General features: G+C 41.1%; 1 protein-coding gene across 1 annotated transcript in view; it reads left to right on the top strand.

The window, feature by feature from the left end:
- LOC136384921 (elongation factor-like GTPase 1) overlaps positions 1 to 26,441 on the top strand; it is a 90,388-nt gene that overhangs the window by 31,861 nt on the left and 32,086 nt on the right. Inside the window, exon 16 of the mRNA XM_066355571.1 lies at positions 26,159 to 26,290. Coding sequence (XP_066211668.1) covers positions 26,159 to 26,290 — 132 coding nt within the window. The remainder of the gene's footprint in view (positions 1 to 26,158; positions 26,291 to 26,441) is intronic.

The raw sequence follows: 26,441 nt of genomic DNA on the forward strand, positions 1-26,441 counted from the left end.
CTGAATCGTTAAACCAGAGAAGTTTAGATGAGTGTAGCTTGCTGTTTGAACCTGAAGAACAATTTCAGAGCAGTCATTTAGATTTATCTTGGCCCTTTTCTTTCTCTCTCCTGCCCCTCCCACCTCTCATCCAAATACTAGAAGCATTGTTTCAGTTGTATATTTTTTCCCTTTGGTTTCTTCTTCATCTTGGAAATTGAGTTATGACTCCTTGAGTTGTTTCTACTTGGAAAAAGCATTATTATGAAAATATATGCTGCTTAGTGGGCGATGAAGCAGAATATAAAATATCACTAACATCCTGATCTCCCATGCAATTAGAAGCACATTGTCACAAGGTTTGTTTTATGTTTCCCAGATGACGGTCTGTTAATTTACAGCAGTTCAATGCATAATTGCATTGATGATCAAATTTCAAAGGATTTGGGTCTATTGGTTTAAGTGCAGAACTGAAGTAGGAAGAGTTGTTATTCCTTTACTTCACTGTTGTATCTAAACCCATCTTTATTATTTGACTCTGTAATGGCTAGAAGAAATCAGATATGCTTTGAAAATCAAAGGCAAAACCCCTTTCCCCTGGGGGTAGCAGAGAGGAACATTTTCTTTTAGATCTCTACAGAAGCAGCAATTAGTAGATTTATTGTATAATAGTTGTTTTTCTTCAGAACCACAAGCCTTCAGTTTTTCCAAAATGACAATTATAAATTTTCATTTTTGAAAGTTTATGCAGTGTCAGTATATTTGCATATCTTTTGTTAACTGATACAAAGGATGCTGCACTTACAAATTCAATCAAGATATATCAAGTCTACGGCCATACCACCCCGAACGTGCCCGATCTAGCCTGATCTCGGAAGCTAAGCAGGATCGGGCCTGGTCAGTACTTGGATGGGAAAGAGACATCAGATTAGATTGAATCAACATTTGCTTTGACCTGTTGCATACTAGGTGTTCAGAGAGCCATTTTTGTATATGTTTTCTCCCATCCAAGTACTAACCAGGCCCGACCCTGCTTAGCTTCTGAGATCAGGCTAGATCGGGCGCATTCGGGGTGGTATGGCTGTAGACCGTATATGTTTTCTCATTGAAGGCTCACACCAAATTGGAGTGGTCAGTTTGTTACTTTATTTGGAAGATGAGAAAACTGAGACCAAGAAGTTTTTACTTGTGCAACTAATTACACTCTCCCAGCCATCCCTTATTAGCTAGATTTGGTTTTCTGTATAGTTGTGTGAGGTTATTTTAAATACTTCTGTTACTGATTCTCTTCCCTTTTTGTGATTGTTAAAATGAAAATGTGATATTTTTTACATTCAGCTTATGGAGTCCCTGAATTTTGTAGTTCATGTCGTCCGGTCCTTTCCTCCTATAAAAAGGGAATCTGAGACTCAGGGAGCGACTGGGTATTCTCTCAGTTCGGGTAGTGAGAGTTGAAACCAGAGCCCTAGTCTTTCCTGGAAGAAAACTGTTGGGAAGGACAGGAGAAGTGGGTTGGCTCCTCTCCAGTGGTAGAAGAGAGAAGCTGAACAATGAGAATTTGTCAGTTTTATCAGCTTGGAAAGAGACACTGTGTGGAAGTGAGGGGGCGAGACACCTCCACCCCAGTCCCCAAGGAGAAATATTTTCCATTGGCCCTTATTCTTCTTCACTGCTGATGCTGCGTCCTAGGAGCTTAGATGGGTTTTGTGTGTAGCCTCTCCCAGACCTTCTCTGTCTGCTTTTCCCTCGCTCAACCCTTGTGCGTTCCTTTTCACCACTCTTGAATAAGTCAGGATTCTTTTACAAATTATTTTTATTGAGTTGTAATTGACATACATCTTGCAAGTTTAAGGTGTGCACTGTGTTGATACATTTATGTTTGGAATAACATTGCCACTGAAGTGTTAGCAGACACCTTTATAACATCACACAGTGTGTGTGTGTGTGTGTGTGTGTGTGTGTGTGTGTGTGTGTGTGTGTGTGTTGGGAACAATGAAGATTTAGTCTCTTAGCAACTTTCCTGTTTATAATGCAGTATTATTGTCTATAATCACTATGCAGTCATTCAGTCTCTAGGCCTTACTAGTAGTTTGCAAGTTAGTACCCTAAAGCAATATATCCCTGGTTCCCCCAGCCTCAGGTAACCACCCTTTTACTCCCTTTCCATGAATTTGGCTTTTTTAGATTCCATGTATAAGTAATAAGCAATTTTTGTCTTTGTCTGACTTAGCATGATACCCTCAAGGTCCATCCATGTTATTGCAAATGGCAGGATTTGCCTTCTTTCTTATGGTTGACTAATACTCCATTGTGTAGGTGTGTGTACATATTACAGCCTCCTTATATATTTTTATCCATTGACGGACACTTTGTTTCCACGTCTTGGCTGTTGTGAATAATGCAGTGAACTTGGGAGTGCATAGATCTCTTTAAAGTCCTATGTTTATTTTGGATATGTGGGCAGAACTGGAATTGCTGGGCCACGTGGTAGTTCTCTTTTTATTTTTTGAGGAACCTCCGTTCTGTTTTCTATAGTGGCTGAACCAGTTTACCTTCCCACCAGCAGTGATACGTCGGGATTTTCGTACCTCTGTGCTTCAGAACATGTTGTCTCTTCTCCTGAAGTGTTCTTTTTTCCTGCACATCCTGGTCAACTCAGGCTCAAACCCCAGCTCCATCCCTGGTCAGGGCACATATAAGAACAACTCCATGTTCCTGTCTCTCTCTCCCTCTCTCTAAAAAGAGAAAAGAAAAAAGTACCAGCTCAATGCACCTCTCTGACGGCTTCCCCGCTACTCTAGGCAGACGCTTCTGACTTCTTCCTTTGAGTTCCAACACTCTTTTAATCCATTTCTCTTAGAACGTGGGAGCATTGTTGTATTTTCAGCTGGTGTCTTTAAGCACCTGGGGCAAAGATCATCTTTCTTTGGGCATTTCTGTGCTGCTGAGCTGGGGCCTGTTCCACAGGGGGGCATGTTATGGGACACATGCTCGGTGCCAGTGGGAGTGAATAGAAGTCTGACTGCTGCCCTCCCAGGGGCTCCTTTGAGCACAGAGAGGAGTGGAATGTGGAGCGGGGGAAGAATGTATGGAAGATCTAGGTAATATTATTACAGTTATTCACTTGATGGTATTTGGCTTCTAGATTATATGTGGGGAAATGGAGGGGCCGCAGATCAGAAAGGAAGCCTGGAGGTCTAGCTTATACTAGGAACAGGAGTTTCCAGAATCTGACTACCAGTCACGTGCTTCTTTGTTGCTTCTGATGTTTACTGTGCTCACCAGGAATTAATTTCTCCCAAGGGCCCACATTCAAGTGCAGACTTAGAGGAGACAGGAGACAGGGAGACTGTGTTTACGTGCGCATATGTGGCTACATCTTTCATGTGCAGATATATTAATCTGCCCAGATGTGACATACCATAGGGCTGTCCACAGCTGGAGAGCATAGATCTGTAAGTTTGCAAGTAAGATAACACTGGTCTTACTTACTCAGGTCTTTCAAAGTAACATTTTTTGAGCAACTTTCAGTCTTTTCTAGATTTGTTTGGCCCATAAAAGTTTAATTTTTTTTGATACGTACAATATACTCATAGTGTTTTAGATACCAAATTTGAAAAACAGTTCCCTTTGTGAGGTTAGAAAAGTTTGTAACTGAAACCAATGGTGTGTTAAATCTATGCTAAAATATGAAAATAAAAGGATGTTAGTTTACTGGTATAGTTACAGATAAATTGGATTTATTGATTCTAACTCCAAATAATATAAAAATATTTCCAAAACTTACATCGTGGCCAAATTTAAATTTATTGTAAAATGTAACAAGTCTGGCCCTAGCGGGGCCACTCAGTATGATAGAGCATCATCCCGACACGCCAGGGTTGCAGGTTCGATCTCCAGTCAGGACACATACAAAAAAATCAACCAGTAAAAGCATAAATAAGCGGAACAACAAATTGATGTCTTTCGCTCTCAGATCAATAAATTTAAAAGAAAATTTTAATGTAACAAGTCTGTAGACTTGCTTTGTGTACATCATAGAATATATTTTGTTTTCTCTATTCTTCAGTATGCCTCATCAAGTTTTAGATTCTAAAAACAGGACTGTGGATTAAATGGAGAGGAAGATGAGCATTTGAATCTATTAACTCCATCTCCCTCTCTTTGTAAAGCGAGCTGTATATTTGTATCTCTGATAGTGTCTGTAGTATACTTTGAACTAAGTGCATGTTTCATCAATGTTTATAGAACAAATCATAAGAAGCAGTTTGGCCCTATAGAATGAAGTTGAAATTCTGTCTGGTCTGAGGCTCACACAAGGTGCTACAGGTGAAGGAGGCTGGATTGGAGCTGGGGCCGAGCATCCAGTCTGCCCCAACGTCACCGCTGACCAAACCCAATTTGGGAAGAAAGTCCAGTTATCTTGTTTTGTTACCTAGGTACTCAAATAAGATTTCATTAAACTCTTTTTCAATAAAGTTCTTTCACCAAGATTACACTGCTACTGAATATAAAGGCAAAGGCCTTTTCCAGTGTCTGGGAGAAAAAAATAGAGTAGGTTGATGCAGCTACTGTGGCCGCCAGCAGAGTTGGAAACAACAGCCTAGAGCTGGATGAATCCGGTCACCGAGGGAGCTGGGAGACCAAGTGGGACAGTAGGTGGGGAGCCGTGGAAGGAGGTCAGGGAAAAGCGCAAATATTTGTTGTGCATATTGAGTTGACTGAGTCATGTTAGTAAGGTTTGGCTTCTTAAGTCGAAAGCAAGGTGTATTCAGTAACAGTTACTTAGTTATGAGCCAGAGGAGAGAAGAAGGCCCATTTTTAGAATTTAAGTTGCAGAATATGCCCTTGTACTTTGATAGGCAGTTCACAACACCAGAAAAAATTAGTCTTTTTTAAAAGGCTTTGCCAAATTTTACTCGAGCTAAATGCCTCCAAACTTAGGCAGAATGTGGGCAACTTAATTGTTCTTACATATAATAATGTTGATGCATAAATAAAAAAACCATTGATAATGAGAAAGTATATAACCTTTGATTTTGTGTTTAGAGTGAAAGGGTTGCTTACCTACAAGGCTGAAAGGGGATATAATTGGATGTTAATAAGAAAGGCTGTGGATAAATTGACTACACATATTCTCTAAGTCCTTAGTTATTAGATAATCTGCTTAACATTTCACTAATGCTCAGTGAATGCTAGTTGAATCTTTTTTTTTCTCTAGCAAGTATATTTGATCATTAAGTTCACTATTCCATTTTCAGGAGCTAGTAGTTACAAACAAGAGCAGTGGTTCTCAAACTTTGTGAAGTTGGGGTGCATTTAAACTCCTACCAATAATTGTAGGTGCACTATATACAAACTTCTGAGAAATATGTTATAATAATTAAGTCAAATATTAAAGGAAAAAAATAAAGTTCAAGTGTGCTTTTATGGTAATTAAATGAAATAAATACAAAATTAAATTTATTCTGACAGTAAAAAACGTTTTTATGTTACATTTTTTGAGTTATGCTTTTTAGAATTTGTAAAAAAGAAGGGTTAAAAAATTAAAAAACGGCCCTGGCCGGTTGGCTCAGCGGTAGAGCGTCGGCCTGGCGTGCGGGGGACCCGGGTTCGATTCCCGGCCAGGGCACATAGGAGAAGCACCCATTTGCTTCTCCACCCCCCCCCTTCCTCTCTGTCTCTCTCTTCCCCTCCCGCAGTCAAGGCTCCATTGGAGCAAAGATGGCCCAGGCGCTGGGGATGGCTCCTTGGCCTCTGCCCCAGGCGCTAGAGTGGCTCTGGTCGCGGCAGAGCGACCCCCCGGAGGGGCAGAGCATCCCCCCCTGGTGGGCAGAGCATCGCCCCTGGTGGGCGTGCCGGGTGGATCCCGGTTGGGCGCATGCGGGAGTCTGTCTGACTGTCTCTCCCCGTTTCCAGCTTCAAAAGAAAAAAAAAAAAATTAAAAAACAACAAAGTTATCTTTTTATATATATAGATACATTCTTAGTAAGATTTAGTAAATTCAGCAGGTCCCGGCGCAAATGTGTTAAGTTTTTTCATTCTTGTGTTATGATTTCTTCAATGTTTGGGCATATATTTGAAAGGCAAACTCTCCTTTTCTCATCAATACATTGAAGAATTCCTCTCTTTTTACTCTTAATTGTGTTGAGTGCGGAAAACGACCACCATACATATCATCTTAACTTTACACCAAACAAAAGATAGAAGAAACTTACCTCCAGTCTTTCCGGGGAACTTGGGGGGTAGTATAAACAATCCAGCACCACAGTTTAACATTGCCTTTTGCAACCTAATCAGGCAAGTGAGGTGGGTGTTTGGGCAGACTGTCAGCTCATAGCCAATTCCCCTCACCTCTGTCCCCCAAAGATCTCAACTCCAAAAACCTTGTTGGTTTTTTGGTTTCCAACAGGCAGATATTTCTCTGGAATACCATAGGGCGCACCTGGAAATCTTCTAGGGCACACACTTTGAGAACCACTGAACTAGAGTATAACCCTAGGGTGTTTTCTTTTGTTTAGAAACACACACACACACACACACAATTTGAATTGTTTCGTCTAAATAATATCCATTCTTTATTGACGGATTTAGCTGATAAGTTTTTATCTTGATTTCACTCACTTGGATATCAAAAGTGCTTATAGTAAAAATCCAAACAATACAAATATGTCAGAAATTAATAATTTCATATCTGTAACCACTTCTTTGATATAACCACTGATAAATATGCCCTTCCATATGTCTTCTTTATACAACTCACACGTGAACACAGTTTTTGCCTCTGTTTGTTGTGTCAAATTAGGATCGAGGCCCTGGTCAGTTGTTTCAGTGGCAGAGCGTCAACTTGGCTTGTGGATGTCCTGGGTTCGATTTCTGATCAGGGCACATAGGAGAAGTGACCATCTGCTTCTCAGCCCTTCCTCCTCCTCCTTTTCTTTCTTTCTATCTTTTTCTCACTCTCACTCTCTCCCTCTCCCATAGCTATGGCTCAATTGGTTTGAGCATATCTGTCCTGGGCGCTGAGGATGGTTCTGTGGAGCCTCCGCTTCAAGTGCTAAAAATAGCTTGGTTGCTAGAGGCCCCAGATAGACAGAGCATTAGCCCCAGACAGGGGTCACCAGGTGGATCCTAGTCGGGCCGTATGCAGGAATCTGTCTGTCTCTCCTCCTCTCACTTGGAAACGAAGAAAAAAAATTAGGATTGAATATATATTGAGTTTGGTACGGTTCAGCAGCTATTCCTTGAGCTCTTGCTCACACAGTGTCAAGAGACACTGCACCTTGAGTATGTATAATCTCTGCCTTTGGGCAGTTTATCACTTCTTTTCTGCCATATTTTTAAATGTATTACTATTGTTAATCTCTTTATCAATTCATATGAGGACTTGTCATTGTCCTTGTGACTATTTTTAATCACCAACTATTTTGCTGCAGCCACATATTTTAACTTTGCCACAAATATGAAACTCTTCTTTGTCAGAAAGTCTACCTGCAACTCTTAAAAAGTTACTTTCAAATTTGATCACACAGTTTTCAAACGTCCTTTATGAAAGTGAGAACGATAGCTTTGAGTGAAAAGCTGTGGCGCTCGACCAGAACCTCTCAGTTTGTTTCTAATCCTTTAGGGAGGGAGTGTAATTTGATTAAAGTCGACTGGCCCAAAAGGATCCCATAAGATGGGGAACTGGATCTGGATTAAAGTCTCACTGTTTTCTGCCCTTGTCCAAGATTTAAGGGAATCACTGAAATGAATGAGTTTGTGATTTCATGTCCAAATCCATTTTTAATACCACCACCTTATGTTTTTATAGCACTGTATGCTTTTTAAAATGCTTTTATCTACAGCATTTGATCTGTCCAGTCTGCTTTTAGCTTCTATATTTCAAAGGCCAGTAATGGTTAGGTTGGAAGTAATACCTATTAGAATAGTAACTTTGAAAACTTTCAAATTATTTCCAGGTGTTTTTGGTGAATGATGAAACTTTCAGCTTTCTTTTCTATCAAAGACCACTTCACTGTTTTAAGTAGTCTTTTTAGAAATTAACAGCTCTAAAAGTCTCAACTTGTTCATTGTTGTTCTTTGTTTTTATAATAAATATATGTAATTTACAGAGATGTGGTTAATTAATATGTGTAGGGAAAGGTGTGGATGTAGCCAAGCAGAGAAGATGGTATGAAGAATACTGTCAGTTTTCATTAAAGGTGGTGGAAGTGAATTTTAACTAATTCTCATCACAGAAAAATGCTTTTTTTTTTTTTTTAACACAGTAGGGATATAACACAGGATGAGAAGGATTAAGCAGAATCAGAAAGTAAAGCTGTGCAGTATATACTTAAAAACGTTCTATAAACATTAAAGATAATTTGCACATATACCCTCCCAACTATTAAGTCAGTGTTAGTGCTTATATTACTCAAGGCATGAAAACGATATTATTGGAGACAGAAGTCAGACCCCTGGAAATTCACAGTTAATCTAAAATCTTCCTTTTTTTGCAAAGACTTAAGATTTGAACAGCAAATCTTTTTGCTCTGTGCCACAGCTCCTCGCCACACTCAGAACCAACACAGATACTTCCCTCTCTTGGAGTGGACATAGAAGAATCATGAATATACAGAAAGATGGCATTTCAAAAGCAAAACACCAATTTAACCAGCAAAAGCAATAGGACTGTTTGAAACAGGCTTGTAAGAAACCAACCAAGGAGAACAGATTTGGTGATAAGTGCGCCCATTCTCCCCAAATCTGATGGAAGGAGTTGGGAAAAATTTAGTAACCAAAAGATTCTTAGGATGGTCCAGCAAAATTTATTCTGTAGCTCTGAGGTGCTGAATTTTTAGCCAATTTGAATATTGTCACTGGGTTTACAGTAGGCCCTTGTGTTCTCTGTTTGTGAATAGGGTCAGTTGGCAGCTGGTTAAATTTCCTAGGGAGTTACTGAAGCCAACAATAAAACAAAACCAAGCACAGGATTCCCTGAAAACTGGAAGTCTTCCCAGAAGAACAATGTCAGGTTATCTTACGAGTCCAAGAGCAGAATACGCGAGCAGTACATATTATTAATGAAGGGCTCACCTTTCAAGGGTGGTTCGAGCCGGTCACACTTTTATCCCCATGGTTTTGGTTTCCTTTCTATGAAGCTGTGGCCCTCCAGGACCTCAGAGGTGAGGAGAGACGTGAAGCAGGCTAGAACAGTGGCTAAGAACAGTGACTCCAGCTTGTAGGCATCATTACAGTCAGTGGTTAATGATGCTTCTTAATCCAATTATTTTGCCTTTGATAATAGGAAGCTCTTCATTATACATTTTTGTCTGGAAAGGTCTGACTGCTGTGTTACTATGCAGAAGATCTGCAGCTGAGACATGCAGGATTCTGAATAGTAAATATAGTAAATAATTCTCCCGGTTCAGGCAGGACTCAGCAGAGGCATAAGAAGTTCAGACCATAGCTATTAACACATATTTGCAGCAACAATCAGAGAGTGATTTAGGATCGTTAATTACCTTTTAAAAAGTTATGCTAACATGGAAAAGACAAAAGCCTGCAATCAGGTTGACCTGGGAAACACTGAGCTCAGTTTCCTGCTGGACATGGAGGTTAATGACCACAGCGCACTGTCCTCCTACTGCTCCTGAGTCACACTTGACTCTAAATCAAAACAAGCTCTACCCTCCCAGTAGGGCCAACCACACAGATAAACTAAGCCCGCATTCTAAAATGGGCTGAACAGGAAACTCGGCCCAAGTTAGCATAGACAGACGTTCTATAGTGCTCTCTCCTGCCTCCCAAACGGTGTCTCTAGCATTTCAGGTCCTTCGTGTTATTTGGGGAATTTCCCTCCTCAATTGGAAAAGTGGAAGCTGGGTAGGTTGTAAGGAAGGGTGTGAAAATTCCAAATTACTCCGTTTGGCAGAGAAGGGATTATTTGGTAAAATGGGGTGAAACAAGCTATAGTCAAAATATGTACAATCATCAAAACAAAGAATTGTCAAGTTTTCTCATCTGAGGACTTTGGTCCAATAACAACTTTTAAGAGTGGAATGGATAATAATTCCATCATTCTCCTAAAAAATTATGAGATCTTCATTTCCCCAGACTATATTAACACGAAGGAAATACTTCAGTGGCGGCAAAGAAATCTGTCTCTAAATCAATCCCCTGCCACAATGACTTCTCAAGAGACAAAACCAGTTTGAGTTTAATGACCACACAGACGAAGTCCACACAAGTTACCCCCGCGCAGAAGACATGCAGTTCTTAGGAATTGTGTGTGTGTGTGTTTCTGGGTATGGCCCCGTCCCCATTCATAGAGTTAGGACATTAGGTCATCTCTTTTCCTTTTTTTCTTTTTTTTTTTTTAGTGATAGGAGAGGAGGCAGAGAGACCTCCCACATGTGCTCCGACTGGGATCCACCTGGCAAGCCCACTAGGAGCCGATGCTCTTGCCCATCTGGGGCCCTGCTCAGCAACGGAGCCATTTTTTAGTGCTTGAGACAGAGGCCATGAAGTCATCCTCGGTGCCTGAGGCCAATTTTCTCAAACCAATTGAGCCATGGCTGCAGGAGGGGAAGAGAGAGAAAGAAAGGGAGAGGTAGAGAACCAGATGGTTCTCTCCTGTGTGCGCTGACCAAGAATCAAACCTGGGACATCCACACTCCGGGCTGATGCTCTACCACTGAGCCAACCAGCCAGGGCCAGCTATTTTCAAAAATAAAATATTAGTTAAAATCACATCTCTGCCTCACATGGTAAGCCAAGATAATAATCCGAATGGATTAAAAGGTGACATGTGTGCGTTTTGTTTGTGGAAGCAATGCACACTAAACACTAGTGAGAGGTGTGTTTATCAGGAGAAAGGATGAGACAGTATGTGCCACTCTTGCTTCACTCATTGTAATGCATATCTTCTTACATGAAAAGAAAAAAATAAAAAGAACAAAAGAAAATTCAACTTTTAAGTACCTAAAAGAAATCAAGGAAAAGAAAAAACTACTGGCACCTGCGATTCTAAATGTTGCCAGTAGTGGGGCCAAGGCTAGGATAGAACAGCTGGTGTTCCTCCAGTCTCCTTACCAGATTGTATTTATGTCGCCAATTATTGTATTGTATTTATGTTGCCAATGTGTTTTCCCCCTTTTGTCCCTTGAAGGTTCAGTTGACCTTAATTTTAAACCATTTCGCCTGTATGAAGATATTTATAGGCAAGGCCCCAGCACTTACGAGTCCAGGCCTTTGCCTCGCTCTGATCTTGGGAATAGACAGTGGATCTTAGGACTTACTGCTTCATCCTCTCCACCAGGTGCTCTCTGTTCCTGTATCTAACACTGCCTCTCTGCCCTCAGTACTTCTTCCTCTCCTCTGTCAGAGTTGACGTTTTGACTTTTCCTTCAGTGGAAGAAAGATATGTGAGTGAGATTTCTGGAAAGGAGCAAAAATATGATTATTGATTTGCCTTGGAAAAATTTAACTCATCTTCTCTGGAATAATACACTAAGGAAGCGTGGCATGGAGGAAAAGGCCCTGGCCTGGGAGTCAGGAGAAGGGGCTCCTGCAGCACGGCTAGTGACTGAGATCTGGGCTCAGTCTCTCCCCGCTGCACCCCTCTGATTCCTCCTCTGTAAGGCTAGTGACTGAGATCTGGGCTCAGTCTTTCCCCACTGCGCCCCTCTGATTCCTCCTCTGTAAGGCTAGTGACTGAGATCTGGGCTCAGTATCTCCCCACTGCACCCCTCTGATTCCTCCTCTGTCACATGGGCGAGTTCTGAGCACTTGCTGGACTTGACGTAGTTTACAAGCAAGCTATAAAAGTTTATAAAACTTTAAAGAAATCCTTTTTAATTTTTTTATTGATCAATTTTTAGAGAGAGGAGAGAAGAGAAGAGAAACTCTGATTTGTTTTTCCACTCCTTAATGTATTCATTGATTGATTCTTATATGTGCCCAGACCAGGTATTAAACACACAACCTTGGCTTATTGGGGCTGACGCTCTAACCAACTGAGCTTCCTGACCAAAGCCGCAAAATCCTGTGATGTTAACTAAAAAGGAGACTGTTTTAGAGAAGACTTTGTTTTTCAGATAAGGCACTTACCAGCCTAATACGGTATTGGACCTGGAAATCTGCCCCCATACATCCCAAAGGCTTTTCCCACTTCCTGAGTGTACTCAGAAGTGTTGCTACACCCCCCTCTTCTGCTGGACACCGTGAGTCATTTTCTTGATGTATAACAGTAACTCAAATAGTACCAAGGATCAGTGTCGTCATGGACTGCATCATCTCTGGGGTTCAGAAGTGGGGCATAGCCAGATAGTTGGTAGAATGGGCACTTGAAGGTTGTGGAGGTGCCTCCTGCAAGGGAACTTCTGAGGAACAAGCAACCAGGCATGACAGAGAAATCCAATAGCTAAGCTTGAGTTTGCAGAGGGAGGAATGGTGGATTCCTGTCACTTAACTTGCCTTTTGGCCCAGTCCTGTTGCTCCCCAACCGAGACCTTTGGAAGACAAGTAAAACCTGGAAGAGGTCACAATCAAATGTCTTATTTCCTCGAACAGCATGACACACAGAAGAAGCGTTTCCCTACTCAGAGACCTCTGCAGAGTTTTAGTGCCTGGTGGGCCTGTGAGGAGCAGCCCAGAGAAGGTGATGGGCAGATTCCAAATAAGATCCTCTGTGAACTGGTGGGAACAGAGAGCCAGCAGGGTTTGGTTATCACTAATCGAACTCCACTAGTAGCCAAGGCAGGCACCTTGAGCAATGCTTGCATTAGTCTGCCTTATGAAAGCTTCTTCACAGATGCTCCATCAGCATTTCTGGTTTGTGTGACAGTGAAATTCTTTAGTTTGCAACAGGTTTCACTGGGGACAAAACTTGTTAATAAACCACAAAGACACTGTTGTTGTTTGAGAAAACACACCTCCGTGCCCTGGTAAAGGGAAAGAGGTACTCCTGACATCCCCTTGTGAGCCTCCTACGTGGGGACCACATAGAAGTGATGATCTAATCTCACAGCGCTTCTGGGGTCTTTGCCCAGAGACTCACATACACAAGACCGCCATGGACCATGTCATGAAACAGACAACTTGACAAAACTTTCATATTATTTTGCTGTCCTAGTTTTTGTAGCACTTTTCTGTTTTTCTTATAGAGCTAAAGAAACATTTCCCATGATGTAGGTTGAGATGATTTTACTCTAGTGGTAGTTGGATTTCAGCAGTAGTAGCTGGTAAGAGTGAAAAGAGACACGTGGAAATATTTTGGGTATTGTATTGGACTTTTTTTTATATAAATAAAGGCTGCAGTAGAGAATTATGCGATACTTGGTACAAATTGTTTTGTCTTCCTGAAGATTGAAACAGACCAAAAACCAAAGAAACTCTTTTGAGCATCTTTCAAGGGGAGCTTAGAAGAACCAACTTCTGAATGAACCATGGAGTGTCAGAGGAACCCGAGGGAGACAGATGCAAGCAGCCATATTTGAATAAGGAAGTGATTTGTTCAAGGACAGACATGTTCAGAAGAATCTGTAAGGATGTTACGTGAAAGACGTATTTCATTAGTCATTGGATGATGTAGAAGAAGAGACAAAAGAAGACAAACCATGTATTCTTTCTTTTGCTACCAGGTTTTAGGCTCTAAATTGCTTTATTAGTTGCAGTTAATGGCATCTCTAAAAGACTCAGAAGCACTTTAAATGTTCGTGTAATTTGTGCCCAATAACATTTTTAAGTAAATTGTTATTGGTGCATAATAGGCATATAGCAAAGTATGCAAATCTTAAGCCTTAGCTTGATAGATTTTCATAAACTGAACATATGCCAGTGTTACTAGCAGCAACAGAATATTACCACCATGCTGGAAGCCAAGTGTGTTTCCAGGTACTGCCACCCACAAACCCCAATTCCTAAAGGTAGCAACTCTCCTGACTTCTAACATCATAGATTAATTTTACCTGTTTCTAAGTTTTGTATAACCTGAATCATACAGACTGTACTCTGTGTCAGGCTTTTTTCCTTTAATGTTCTGTTTGTGTGATCCATAGGTCACTGCACAAGATTGTGATGAGTTCATTCTTTTTTTTTTTTTTTTTTTTTTTTGTATTTTTCTGAAGCTGGAAATGGGGAGAGACAGTCAGACAGACTGCCCGACCGGGATCCACCCGGCACGCCCACCAGGGGCAAGGCTCTGCCCACCAGGGGGCGATGCTCTGCTCCTCCGGGGCATCGCTCTGCCGCCACCAGAGCCACTCTAGTGCCTGGGGCAGAGGCCAAGGAGCCATCCCCAGCGCCCGGGCCATCTTTGCTCCAGTGGAGCCTTGGCTGCGGGAGGGGAAGAGAGAGACAGAGAGAAAGGAAGGGGGGGGGTGGAGAAGCAAATGGGCGCTTCTCCTATGTGCCCTGGCAGGGAATCGAACCTGGGTCCCCCGCACGCGAGGCCGACACTCTACCGCTGAGCCAACCGGCCAGGGCTATGATGAGTTCATTCTTATTGTATTGTGTGACTGCCACAATTTATCTCCACTCTTCTGTTGGAGGGCATTTAGTTTATGTCCAGTATCTGGCTATTGTAAATATTGTTGCTTTGACTATTCTTGTCTTTTGTCGAATATCTGTACACATTTCCATTGGAAGAGCTATTGCTGGGGTAGGTATATGTTCAAGCTTAGTGAATATTTCCATTTATGTTTTCATCAGGAGTTCCAGTTCTCAATATCTTTATGCTGGTACTTGTTTTTGTTCTCATTTGAGCCATTCTCGTATGTTTGAGTTAATATCTTACATAGTTTCCCTGATGACTAGTGAGGTTAAGTGCCTTTTCATTTATTTGTTGACCATTAAATTTTACTTATTTATGAAATGAATGTTAAATCTTTGTTCACCTTTTTTAAAAAAAATTCTGTCTTTTTTTGCATTTATTTGTAGGCATTCTTGATATATTCTTCATAGAATTCCCAGGTTGGATATATTTATTACGGATAGTTTCTCCTACTCTCTGAGTTAGCCTTCCTGCTCTCTAATGGTGTCCTTTGATGAACAGCAATTCTTAATTTTAATATCTTTTTTATTTTTTTTTTATGATTAGTGCTTTTTTGTGTCCTGTTGAAGAAATCTCCTTCCTCCGAAGTCATGGAGAAGTTCTGTGTTATTCTTCTATAAGTTTTTCTGTTTTACACATGAGATTTAGACCTTTAATCTTTCTGCGTTTGGTTTTTATAAATGATGTGGGGTAGAAGTCAGATTGTTTCTTCAGTGTGGATGTGCTGTTGACTTTAGAATCATTCTCACTGCTGTATCACTTTTGTATATTGGTTTATGTAGCTTATATTTGTTTGATTCTGCTAACTCAAAGTCCTTGTAGCTTGTATCTAATAACTTTTCATTATTTTTAAATGATCATCCATAATCTCAACACTAACACTACTATAATTTTTATTTTTAGTTATAGTTCTTTTTATTTATATAGTCCTATCTATATAAAAGTTTATATTCTGCTTTATCTGTGCCTTTATATTCTGCTTTATATGTGCCTAAGTAGTTTTTAAAATTCAACTTATTAATTACTGGATGGTATTTAATTTAGTTAACCAGTCCTCTATTGCTAGTCATTTAGAATGTTTATAATAAATTAACTGCTACATTATAGAAATTTATTGATCTGTCATTTTCCAGTGAGAATGGATTAACCACTTTGGGGCCCCATGTTTGGTTAGTGTCTCTATGAATCCAATCCTCTAGTACAGATTCCTTTGTCTTTTATAAATAGGTTTGATCGCTTTATAACACTAATACTAACCAACTGTGTTTTTATTTGTTTTTGTTTTGGTTTTTTTTGTATTTTTCTGAAGTTGGAAACGGGGAGGCAGTCAAACAGACTCCTGCATGTGCCTGACTGGGATCCACCAGGCATGCCCACCAGGGGGCGATGCTCTGCCCATCTGGGGCAGCGCTCTGTCGCAATCAGAGCCATTCTAGCGCTTGAGGCAGAGGCCACAGAGCCATCCTCAGCACCCGGGCAAACTTTGCTCCAATGGAGCCCCAGCTATGGGAGGAGAAGAGAGAGACAGAGAGGAAGGAGAGGGGGAGGGGTGGAGAAGCAGATGGGCGCTTCTCCTGTGTGCCCTGGTCGGGAATCGAACCTGGGACTCCCGCACGCCAGGCTGACGCTCTACTACTGAGTTAACCGGCCAGGGCCCAACTGTGTTTTTATAATATAAAATTAAGACGCATCACAATAATACAGTGTGTTCGTAAAGTCATGGTGCACTTCTGACCGGTCACAGGAAAGCAACAAAAGATGATAGAAATGTGAAATCTGCACCAAATAAAAGGAAAATCCTCCCAGTTTCTGTAGGATGATGTGGCAGCATGTGCGCATGCGCAGATGATGACGTAACACCGTGTATACAGCGGAGCAGCCCACGGCCATGCCATTCGATATGTGGACGGTACAGAGGAAAGTTCAGTGTGTTCTGTGGCTCGCTAAATTCGAATCCGTGCCCAAAGTGCAACGTGAATATCGGCATGTTTATAACGAAGCACCACCACATAGGAATAACATTACTCGGTGGGATAAGCAGTTGAAGGAAACTGGCAGTTTGGTGGAGAAACCCTGTTCTGGTAGGCCATCTGTCAGTGACGAGTCTGTAGAGGCTATACGGGATAGCTACCTAAGGAGCCCTAAAAATTCTGTGCGTGAGCCTACATCGAACAGCACTGAATAGGTATGAAACTGGGAGAGTTTTCCTTTTATTTGGTGCAGATTTCACATTTCTATCGTCTTTTGTTGCTTTCCTGTGGCTGGTCAAAAGTGCATCATGACTTTACAGGCACACTGTATAAAACCTCACTAATATTTGAAGTGATATTAACATATTCTGATTTAATTAATCTGTATAGTGGTTAGTCCATGATATCAAGAGCTGCTTTGAAAGCTGCTGCTTAGGCCCTGGCCAGCTGGCTCAGTGGTAGAGCATCAGCCCTGTATGTGGATATCCTGGGTTCAATTCTCTGTCAGGGCACATAGGAGAAGTGACCATCTGTTTCTCCACCCCTTACCCTTTCCCTCCCCTCCCTTTCTCCTCTATTCTCCTTCCACAGCCATGGATTGATTGGCTTGAGTAGGTTGGACCCAGGCACTGAGGATAGCTGCATGGCCTGTACCTCAGGCACTAAAAATAGCAACAGAGTAATGCCCCAGGTGGGCAGAGCATCATCCCATAGGGAGCTTGCCAGGTGGTTCCCCATCCCGGTGCATGCAGGAGTCTGTCTCTCTGCCTCCCCTGCTCTTACTTAATTTAAAAAAAAGAAAGAAAACTGCTGCTTCTCACAGGGAAGTAAGGCATGCACTGGAAAAAGTATTGGCTTGAATTAAAATGACCTATGTTTGTGTAAAATTTAGTCAACATTCTAATAATGTTACTTTTCCCCTTAGGAATTGTATTTCTTCAGTAGCTTTTAATATCAAGTAAGCTGTACGTGTGCCATAGTCATGACCACATCAGGATGCAGACACATGGCCGTGGTCTCAAAAATCTCAGGCTCCGAGGCTCAGATATTAGAATAGATTGTCAATAGTAATGTGATTGAGTTTTAAAAATACTTGGACAGCACTTATAGTAAGGAAATGACAGAAAATGGAAGGAATGTGGGGGGTCTTGGGGGTCTTCATCTCTGTCTCCTCTATGGTACTCAGCTCACATCTGCAAACCTAACCCATCAGTGGATATTTGGTGTCAGACCTAAAAAGTGCAAGAATTCTTCTCAAATTTTGATACATTAGACTGTCAGGTTCTATAGCATCCTCTAAATCCCATAATTCCTAAAGTGACTTTGTGGAAAATAACCATTGGAGAAGTGTTCATTACAAATGATAAAGGACACATGGATGGTGTCAAGTGATGCAGGGCAGTCTAATGCCAGGGTGGCCTGTGAGTGGATCTGGAGATTAGGGTCTTTTTGTGGAAATAAGATTGAACAGGGCCTTCAATCTAAGGCTATCCGACGGCTCACTCTCAGGACCTTGATTAACCTCAAGAAACATTCCAGCTCCCTATCAGATAGGAACCCAAGACTCCCTCTGCGGACACCAGGCACCAGGGAAATACAAGCCTGGCAGTTCAGAGGTGAGAGCAGTTTCAATTTTTAGGCCCTAAATTGATTAATGCAGATGTAGTGTGTTTACAGCATAATCCTAGGGTTTGTTGCTGAGTGATAATTCAAATAATGCAAGCATTCAAGGCACAGAAGCCACAAAAAGGCTGTTTTTTTACTTTCTGGTTTACAAAAAATGTTTTGTTATCATAAAAGAGAGTATATAAAATAGTGAACATCCACCTAGAAATGAAATTGAAAGAAAATCGATCGACCTGCCAGCCTAATTTCAGAAACATCAGTGCAATACTTTAACTATAACATCAAGGATAAATAAAAGGAAAATGATTTACAATAAGATCAAGTCCATTGCTGTATGTAAATGTTCCAGTTTGGCTCTACCGGAGGCCTGATCAAGTCAAATACTTGCGGCCACCAGGAATATGTCAGCTGCAGATGCAGTTTGATCAGACGTATGACACCGATGACTGAGATTGTAGCCAGTGGCTGTTTCTTAATGGTGAACAGCTCATTTCAGAACAACATTCCTGAAAATTAATTGCATATTAAACTGTGCAAAAAAAAAGAAAGACTCTTTTACTAAAATAGGGTTGGATTTAAGGTCAGATCATTATAAACAGGTTTGTCCAGCTGAATGTTCAAAAGGCCTGCATCTTGGAACGATTTTCTGTGTGGGACATGTCCACACATTTCAGGGCTTGGTCCCTGGCCTTACCCACTAAGTGCCAGAAATGGGCCCCACCAGAAATGTCGCCACCAGTTCCCAAATCACCTAGGTTTGTAGCAAGAGGGTTGTACCACTCTATGGTATACTGTTGGTCCACTTGTTGTGCCTGTCCACAATACTGTTTTGAGATCTACAACCAGAACTCTTTACTGGTGAGCTGCGCAGTCTGGGCATTCTTTGCTAAACATTGCAGAATCACTCTTCTAATTTCTGTTCCCATCACTACTCCATAAGCCTACATTTTCTGCACATACTTGCCAACACATGGTTTCTTCACAGTTCTACCAGTATTATTAGTGTAAAAAATATCTCATTACCTTGTTATCAATAGATTAAGATTGTTTTTATATGATTTTTTGATTTCTTAGTGCTTCCTTTCTTTTCATTTCTTGGACCTACTTACCATATTTTTCGCTCCATAAGACGCACCTGACCATAACACACACCTAGAGTTTTAAGGAGGAAAATAAGAAAAAAAAATATTCTGAACCAAATAGTGTGTTAAAATATTTAATAAAATACCATATTTTTCGCTCCATAAGATGCACTGGCATTTTCCCCTCCATTTTGGGGTAGAGGGGGGAGTGCGTCTTATGGAGCGAAAAGTACGGTATATTCTTGCCTAAATCCCTCCTGGGTTGCCTCCTGGTTGTCTTCTTCAGTGTACTAGTTCTTTATATATTATACTTGCTAATCCTTTGTCTCTTGTAAACATTACAACTCTCTATTTTGGAACTTTTAGCTTTGTTTAAATGGTATTTTTGTCACATAGTTTTTTTTCTTTAAGTGAGAGGAGGGGAGACAGTAAGACAGCTACACTGACTGGAATCCACCCAGCAACCTCTATCTTGGGCTGATACTTAATCAACCAAGCTAATTTTAGCATCTAGGGCTGATTCTCGGACCAATGGAGCTATTCTCAGTGCCTGGGGCTGGTGCTAGAACCAGTTGAGCCACTGTCTGGAGGAGAAGAGGGAGAGAAGAGGGAGAGGGAGGAGGTAAGAAGCAGGTTGTTGCTTCTCTTGTGTACCCTGACCAGGGGTTGAACCTGGGACATTCATATGCCAGCGCTAAGCTCTATCCACTGAGCCAAGCTGCAAGGGCCAACAGCGTTTTTATAATGTAGCAAGATTTTAGTTTTATGGTATCATCTCATGGTGTGTGCTTTTAACTTTTATGTTTTACATTTGCATCTTTGATCCATATGAAATTTATTTTCTAGATGGTATATGGTAGAAATGAAATTATGTATTTTTTCCATTTTATTAGCTAATTGTTTCAGGCTATTTACTGAATAGTTCCTCTTTTTACCAGGTCACCTCTTGTCATTTTCATGTTCCCACATTTATTTTTCTGGGGTCCTCATTCATTGCCATTGGTCTGTTTCCAGGGAGACCTCCATTACTGTACTGTCTGTGCATTTGTTTTTCTAAGTTGTGTTACTTCCTCAAGAAAGAGCTATGAGCTGACCTGCTAGTTTTCTTTAATCTGATCCACAGCTAACAGAAATAGCTCACAGTTTGAAGTGCCCTTTTCCACCTTAACTATTCATTCAGGTTTTTCCTTGATCATTTCAATCAGGGTCTTTTGTGTACTGTGATGAAGTTTCATTTCATCCAGAAATTACCCTACTTCCTGTTTTTATTTGGAAATATTTCAACTTTAAAGGTAGAAGAAATCGGTTATAATTTCATGGTTGTGTAAAGTCGTACCTACAGTGTGTCCGTAAAGTCATGGTGCACTTTTGACCGGTCACAGGAAAGCAACAAAAGGCGATAGAAATGTGAAATCTGCACCAAATAAAAGGAAAACCTTCCCAGTTTCTGTAGGATGATGTGGCAGCATGTGTGCATGCGCAGATGATGATGTAACACCGTGTATACAGCGGAGCAGCCCACGGCCATGCCAGTCGAGATGTGGATGGTACAGAGGAAAGTTCAGTGTATTCTGTGGCTCACTAAATTCAAATCCGTGACCAAAGTGCAACGAGAATATCGGCGCGTTTATAATGAAGCGCCACCACATAGGAATAACATTACTCGGTGGGATAAGCAGTTGAAGGAAACTGGCAGTTTGGTGGAGAAACCCCGTTCTGAAAGGCCATCAGTCAGTGACGAGTCTGTAGAGGCTATACGGGATAGCTACCTAAGGAGCCCTAAAAAATCTGTGTGTGAGCCCACATCAAACAGCACTGAATAGGTATGAAACTGGGAGAGTTTTCCTTTTATTTGATGCAGATTCACATTTCTATTGTGTGTGTATATGTGTGTGTGTGTGTGTGTGTGTATATATATATATATATTTTTTTTTTTTTTTTTAATCTAAAAACAAATTTTCAGCATTGTTTCAGACTATAGTAGGCATCTTGTGGTTCCGCTGGACCAGCCTTCTATAGATCCCCTTTGTCCTGGTATGACGAACCAAGTCATCCACAAGGCTTTTTAAACTCACTGCCCTTTTATTTGCTTTAAGAAACATATTAGGCAGTTTTCAGGTGCTCTGCTTATAGGCTTATGGTAGATTTTCTTCTGTTTTAATCCTAGACCTCCTGACTGTGTAATTCCCTTGGTGAGAGCCAGGCTCTGGCGGGTCTGTCTGTTCCTGCAGGAAAGGAGGTGACACCCAGTTATAACACTTACCTGGTTGCGGACACAGAGGGGCAAGTTTCTACCAATTCTTGAGTATAAACAAAGATAGCAGTCCTACACATCTGTAAAAAAAATTAAAAAAAAGGTTTTATTCCTCAGGTACTACTTTTTCTCATTTACTATGGTCTCTCTTCCAAGAAAAGGTCTTGTTTTAACTTGCTTAAGAATTATTAGCTGCTATGAGCTCCATCTGTCCCTAGGAGAAGGAAAAAATCTGACATAATGATGTCATTGTTGCAAGACTTTTTTCCTAGGGCCTTCTATAACACCAAGAAGCTAAAGGGCAGTAGCTTTAATGAACTTGTTTAGCATCCTGGACAGACTTGACCCATCCTCCGAAACCCATCAGTATTTTCTGGTCTACTTTGGAGATGCTAGCCAAGCAGGCTTGGAAAGGCACATTTTATATTCATGTACCTAACTGCCTACGGAACCCCATGACAGGGGTTACAGCATGCATGGATCCTCTGATAGATGCCCTTTTTAGTGGAGTCAGAGAGCAGAATCCAGGTTTTGGTTAGAAATATAGAATACAGGCATAAAGTTAGGGGCAGAGAACATGGGCTTTCTCAGGATGGAAAAACAGAAGGACCAAGAGCAGAAGGTGGTCTTCCAAAACCAGGGGGTTTATCCCACCACCGTGGGAACCTGTACTTAAAAAGTCATTATACTTGTCTGAATCTTCATGTCCCTTCCAAAGTAGTGTCCATGCTCTCACAAGCCCGAGGCTCTGTAGATGACCATTACATAAAACTTCGTTTGAGGGTTTAAAGGAGTTCATTAACTCAGGCTTACTAAACAGATTAAAATGAACAGGTTGATGGTTTCTGAGTGTAGTAACGTTCAAGTTTGGTGATTAGGAGACCATTGTCTAGCTAGAGCATTCACATATTTTTCCCACAGAGTTTTTCTTTTTTTTTTTTTTTCTTTTAATCCTAGTAATGTTTTTATACCCTCAATGAAAGCGCATTTTACGAATCCAGACTTCCCTCAAGATAGTAATACTGTCTGTTTAGGCAGTGAACAGGCTTGTCCCCAGAAAGCAGTATTAAACCACAGTCGTGATTACACCATCTTCTTCTGCCTGCCAGTGTGACCTCATCCTAGATTGATTCAGCCTGTGCAACAGGGAGTTATTAAGAATAGAAAAAAGTTCTCAATGGGAGACCATCCATCTCAGCCCAGCACAATATTTTTAGTCTTATATCATAAAAGATGAAATGCAAAAAGTGCCCCTTAGAGGGAAACATTAGAGGGAGCCTGGAGAACGTTTTGGCTGGACAGTGTTTGCGAACTGGTTTACAAACCACCCGTTTGAGGTTAGGAAGCATTTGAAGGGTGTGGCACACAGCCCGGCGAGGCCTGTGTGTGCCCAGTGGAAGAGCTCAGCGTGGACTCAGGTGTTGCCATCTGTTCTGCAGTGTGTGAGCTGGAGTTCGCTCGCTTGTGTATCTAATTGTACTTGTGTAGAGAAGAATCGGGACCAGAGAGGACTTGTGTCACTTCTCTTCAATCAGACATAAGTTACTAGTATTTATATAAAAAACAAGCTAGAATTCTTGCTGTTTAGTAAGTTGCTTCACTCCATATTTCTGTTTTCTCTTATTTAAGCTATATGCCTTTTTTTGATAAACACTAAAAATAATTGCACCCTTTTTAATTCTTGAAACAAATCAATGCCACACTTATTTTGGATTTTTTTCCTAAAATATCACTTCCGTCCCAGAAATTCTGAAACGATTCCCTTGAGGGAGCATGTGCTTCATCCCCACCCTGCCCTGGTCCCAGTCCTGGTTGGAAAATGCTTTAGCAAATGTACTTTATATGAAGGAGGAATTCCTCCTTAATTGTTATAATTGTTACTAAAGCAACAGAAGTGAAAGGAAAAAGTTATATGGGCATTATGTGTAATTTTTAAATTATGTGTGCCAATAGAGGATGGAAATATATAAAAATTAATATAGTCACAATATTAGAATGGTGTGATTATGGGCATACTGCTCTTTTTTCAGATACTTGATAGCATTGTTTTTTAAACAAAAAACCTATTTTATACTATATTTTGTGTAAATATCAAGTTGTACACTTAATAATTATCTAATTTATCAAGAAATTTTTAAAGTGTTTTTAAATCATTGTATGGTAATTTACCCCCCCCAATCATAATGGTTTCTTTCCTAGATTTTAAAAGTATATTTTAAGAGAAGTAAAAATGGTGATATGTATAGTTTTTAACTATCCAAGAGCATCACTTCTTCCACAAATTCTTAATCTTGACTAGAAATACTGAGGTATTGCCTTTTATCCTTGATTATTTTTAGGAGAATTATAGTCATGTTCACAAATTTGGGCATATGGAAGTAGCAAGAGTAGATCTGGTAACTTGAACAGCAAACTGTAAATGAGAAGTTCTAAGAGACAGTGTTCAGAATATACTGACCATCTGCAGCCCATGTCCCTGGTGATACAGAGAGGAGACCAGCTTTATCTTGTCATTAAAACCATGTGCTGTGTGTTCAGGAAGGAAATGCATGCTGGTCAGAGGTCAGAAGCAGGATGGATGAGGTTTGAAAGAGAATATTTACTGTGGGGTTTTCCTAAACCCCCAGCCTCATGGGAGATGTTATTTCTAGACTTGGTGGAAACTCGAGTAGACTTGATCTGTGGCATGTGGTACCCGGGGGGGGGGGGGGGGGAGGCGTTAACAAGAAGCTATGGCCAGCCTGACCAGGTGGTGGTGCAGTGGATAGAGCATCGGCCTGGGATGCAGAGGACCCAGGTTTGAGACCCCGAGGTTGCCGGCTTGAGCACAGGCTCACCTGGCTTGAGCATGGGATCATAGACATGACCCCATGGTCTCTGGCTTAAGCCCAAAGGTCGCTGGCTTGAGTTCAAGGTCACTGGCTTGAACAAGGGGTCACTGGCTCTGCTGGAGCCCCCCGTCAAGGCACATATGAGAAAGCAATCAATGAACAACTAAGGTGCTACAATGAAGAACTGATGATTTTCATCTCTCTCCCTATCTGTCCCTGTCTGTCTCTCTCTATATATTTCTCTCATGCGCACAAAAAAAGGAAAAAAAAGAAACTATGACCAGGTGTAGAACTCTCTGTGTGCTGGACCAAAAGGTATGGTAATAAACTTAGACCGTGACCAGATTTGTACACTTGGAGGCATAGGGACTGAATTTAGTACCTTGAAAACTTCAATTTTTCAGTCTAGTAATCAAAAGATCTGGAAATTTTGTCATGATCTGAACAGTTAAAGGACTTAATGATGTTGAGTGTGAAGCAGAGAGAGGTTAAAAGGATCTGAAAAATGCCTTCAGAATCCAAAAGGTAGTTCATAGAAGCAGCATGTTTTCTGCGGACCTTTGGAGAACTGAGCTAAGAATATATATAGATGGGGAAGACAGGTTTTAGCATAGTGTAAGATTTTCTTACCTCTTCACATAGTGAAGCAGTGAATTCTGGGTGCATGGGGTGAGGGTGTCAGACGGGGTGCCGTACTGTGTGTTCAGACTGAAGGAGACCTCTAAGCCACCCTCCAAGCTTGCATGTCAGAGCCTCTGCCTCTGCTTTTGCGCCCAGTGAAGGTTCAGTTGGGTGGCATCCCATTGCCCCTGTTCCTTTGCATCCGTTTGTCAGCTGGAGGTGGCAGAGTTGCTTTCTTTCCTTAATTGTTTCTGAATCCAAGATACGTAAGTAGAATGCTGATTAAATATCCATACCCCCTTCTCCAGTGTCACCTCTCCCTGAAGCAGGCGGCCTTCCCTTCCATGCCTTCATCAATCTAGCTGAACCCAGAAGCACAAAGGTAGCCCTCGCATGTGCTGTTTTAGTTTTTTAGATTTTATTCATTTTAGAGAGAGGGGAGAGAGAGAGAAGGGGGGAGGAGCAGGAAGCATCAACTCCCATATGAGCCTTGACCAGGCAAACCTAGTGTTTTCGAACCAGCGGCCTCCGTGTTCCAAGTCGATGCTTTATCCACTGCCTCACCACAGGTCAGGCCTCGTATGTGTTTCTTAATTCATTCTAAAATGTCGTCTGCTTTTACTCTGGATTTGAGGTTCACTGCACCCCTTTGTCTTTCTTTTGGGGGTGTTCTCTCTGCTCTCGTCTCCTCACAGACAAATACACCTTTTTGGAGTATTACGCAGCCATCAGCCAGGTGCCTGAAGTGGGGAGAGGGCTGGCTGGCTGATACTCTTCTACAACGGGTAGTGTGCAGGGTAGCATTGGGCAGGTGCTCCCTAGCAATAGCAGATTTCCAGTCTCTTAATTACATTAAGCCATATGTAAGTAGATTTGCAAAAGAGATTATTTCATTAGAAACTCATCTTCATCAAATTAATATTTTTAAAAAGTTGTAACTAGAAATAATTAGTATTTTCAATCATAATGGATCTAGACATGGCAATTTCTGTGGTCGGAGTAGATGTGTTGGCTCATTATGTTGTAAAAGGATTTGCACACTTGGGAAAAAAAACAAAAACTAGCAGAATGCCTAGATTTTTAACAGCAATTAAATAGCATCCAGGGGTCCGAAACCTCAGTGTGGGCCTGCCTCATTCTGCCACATTTTCTTAGTGTGGCTTCTGGTCACATGTACACTGGGTTGATGCTCTTATTTTTCTTATGTAAATTTAGAATTGATCATCTTTTATTAACCCATGAATCTTTTCTTCCTGCAGGAATAGGGGGCCTTCAAGACTTCGTGCTGAAATCTGCAACATTGTGTAGTTCGCCCTCCTGCCCACCATTCATACCACTCAGCTTCGAAGCCACACCTATTGTGAGGGTTGCAGTTGAGCCAAAACACCCAAGTAAGATAACCTTGTTTTTAAAAGCTTGTGATATTCATGACACTTTTTTAATGTATGTGTTTAAGACTTGGTTCTTCACAATTTGTTTCAGCAATGTTCTGTGAATTTTCAGGTAGGTATATAATGGAAATAATCTTCTCAAATATGGAGG

The sequence above is a fragment of the Saccopteryx leptura genome, chromosome 13 (assembly GCF_036850995.1).
Source record: "Saccopteryx leptura isolate mSacLep1 chromosome 13, mSacLep1_pri_phased_curated, whole genome shotgun sequence".
Lineage (NCBI taxonomy): Eukaryota > Metazoa > Chordata > Mammalia > Chiroptera > Emballonuridae > Saccopteryx > Saccopteryx leptura.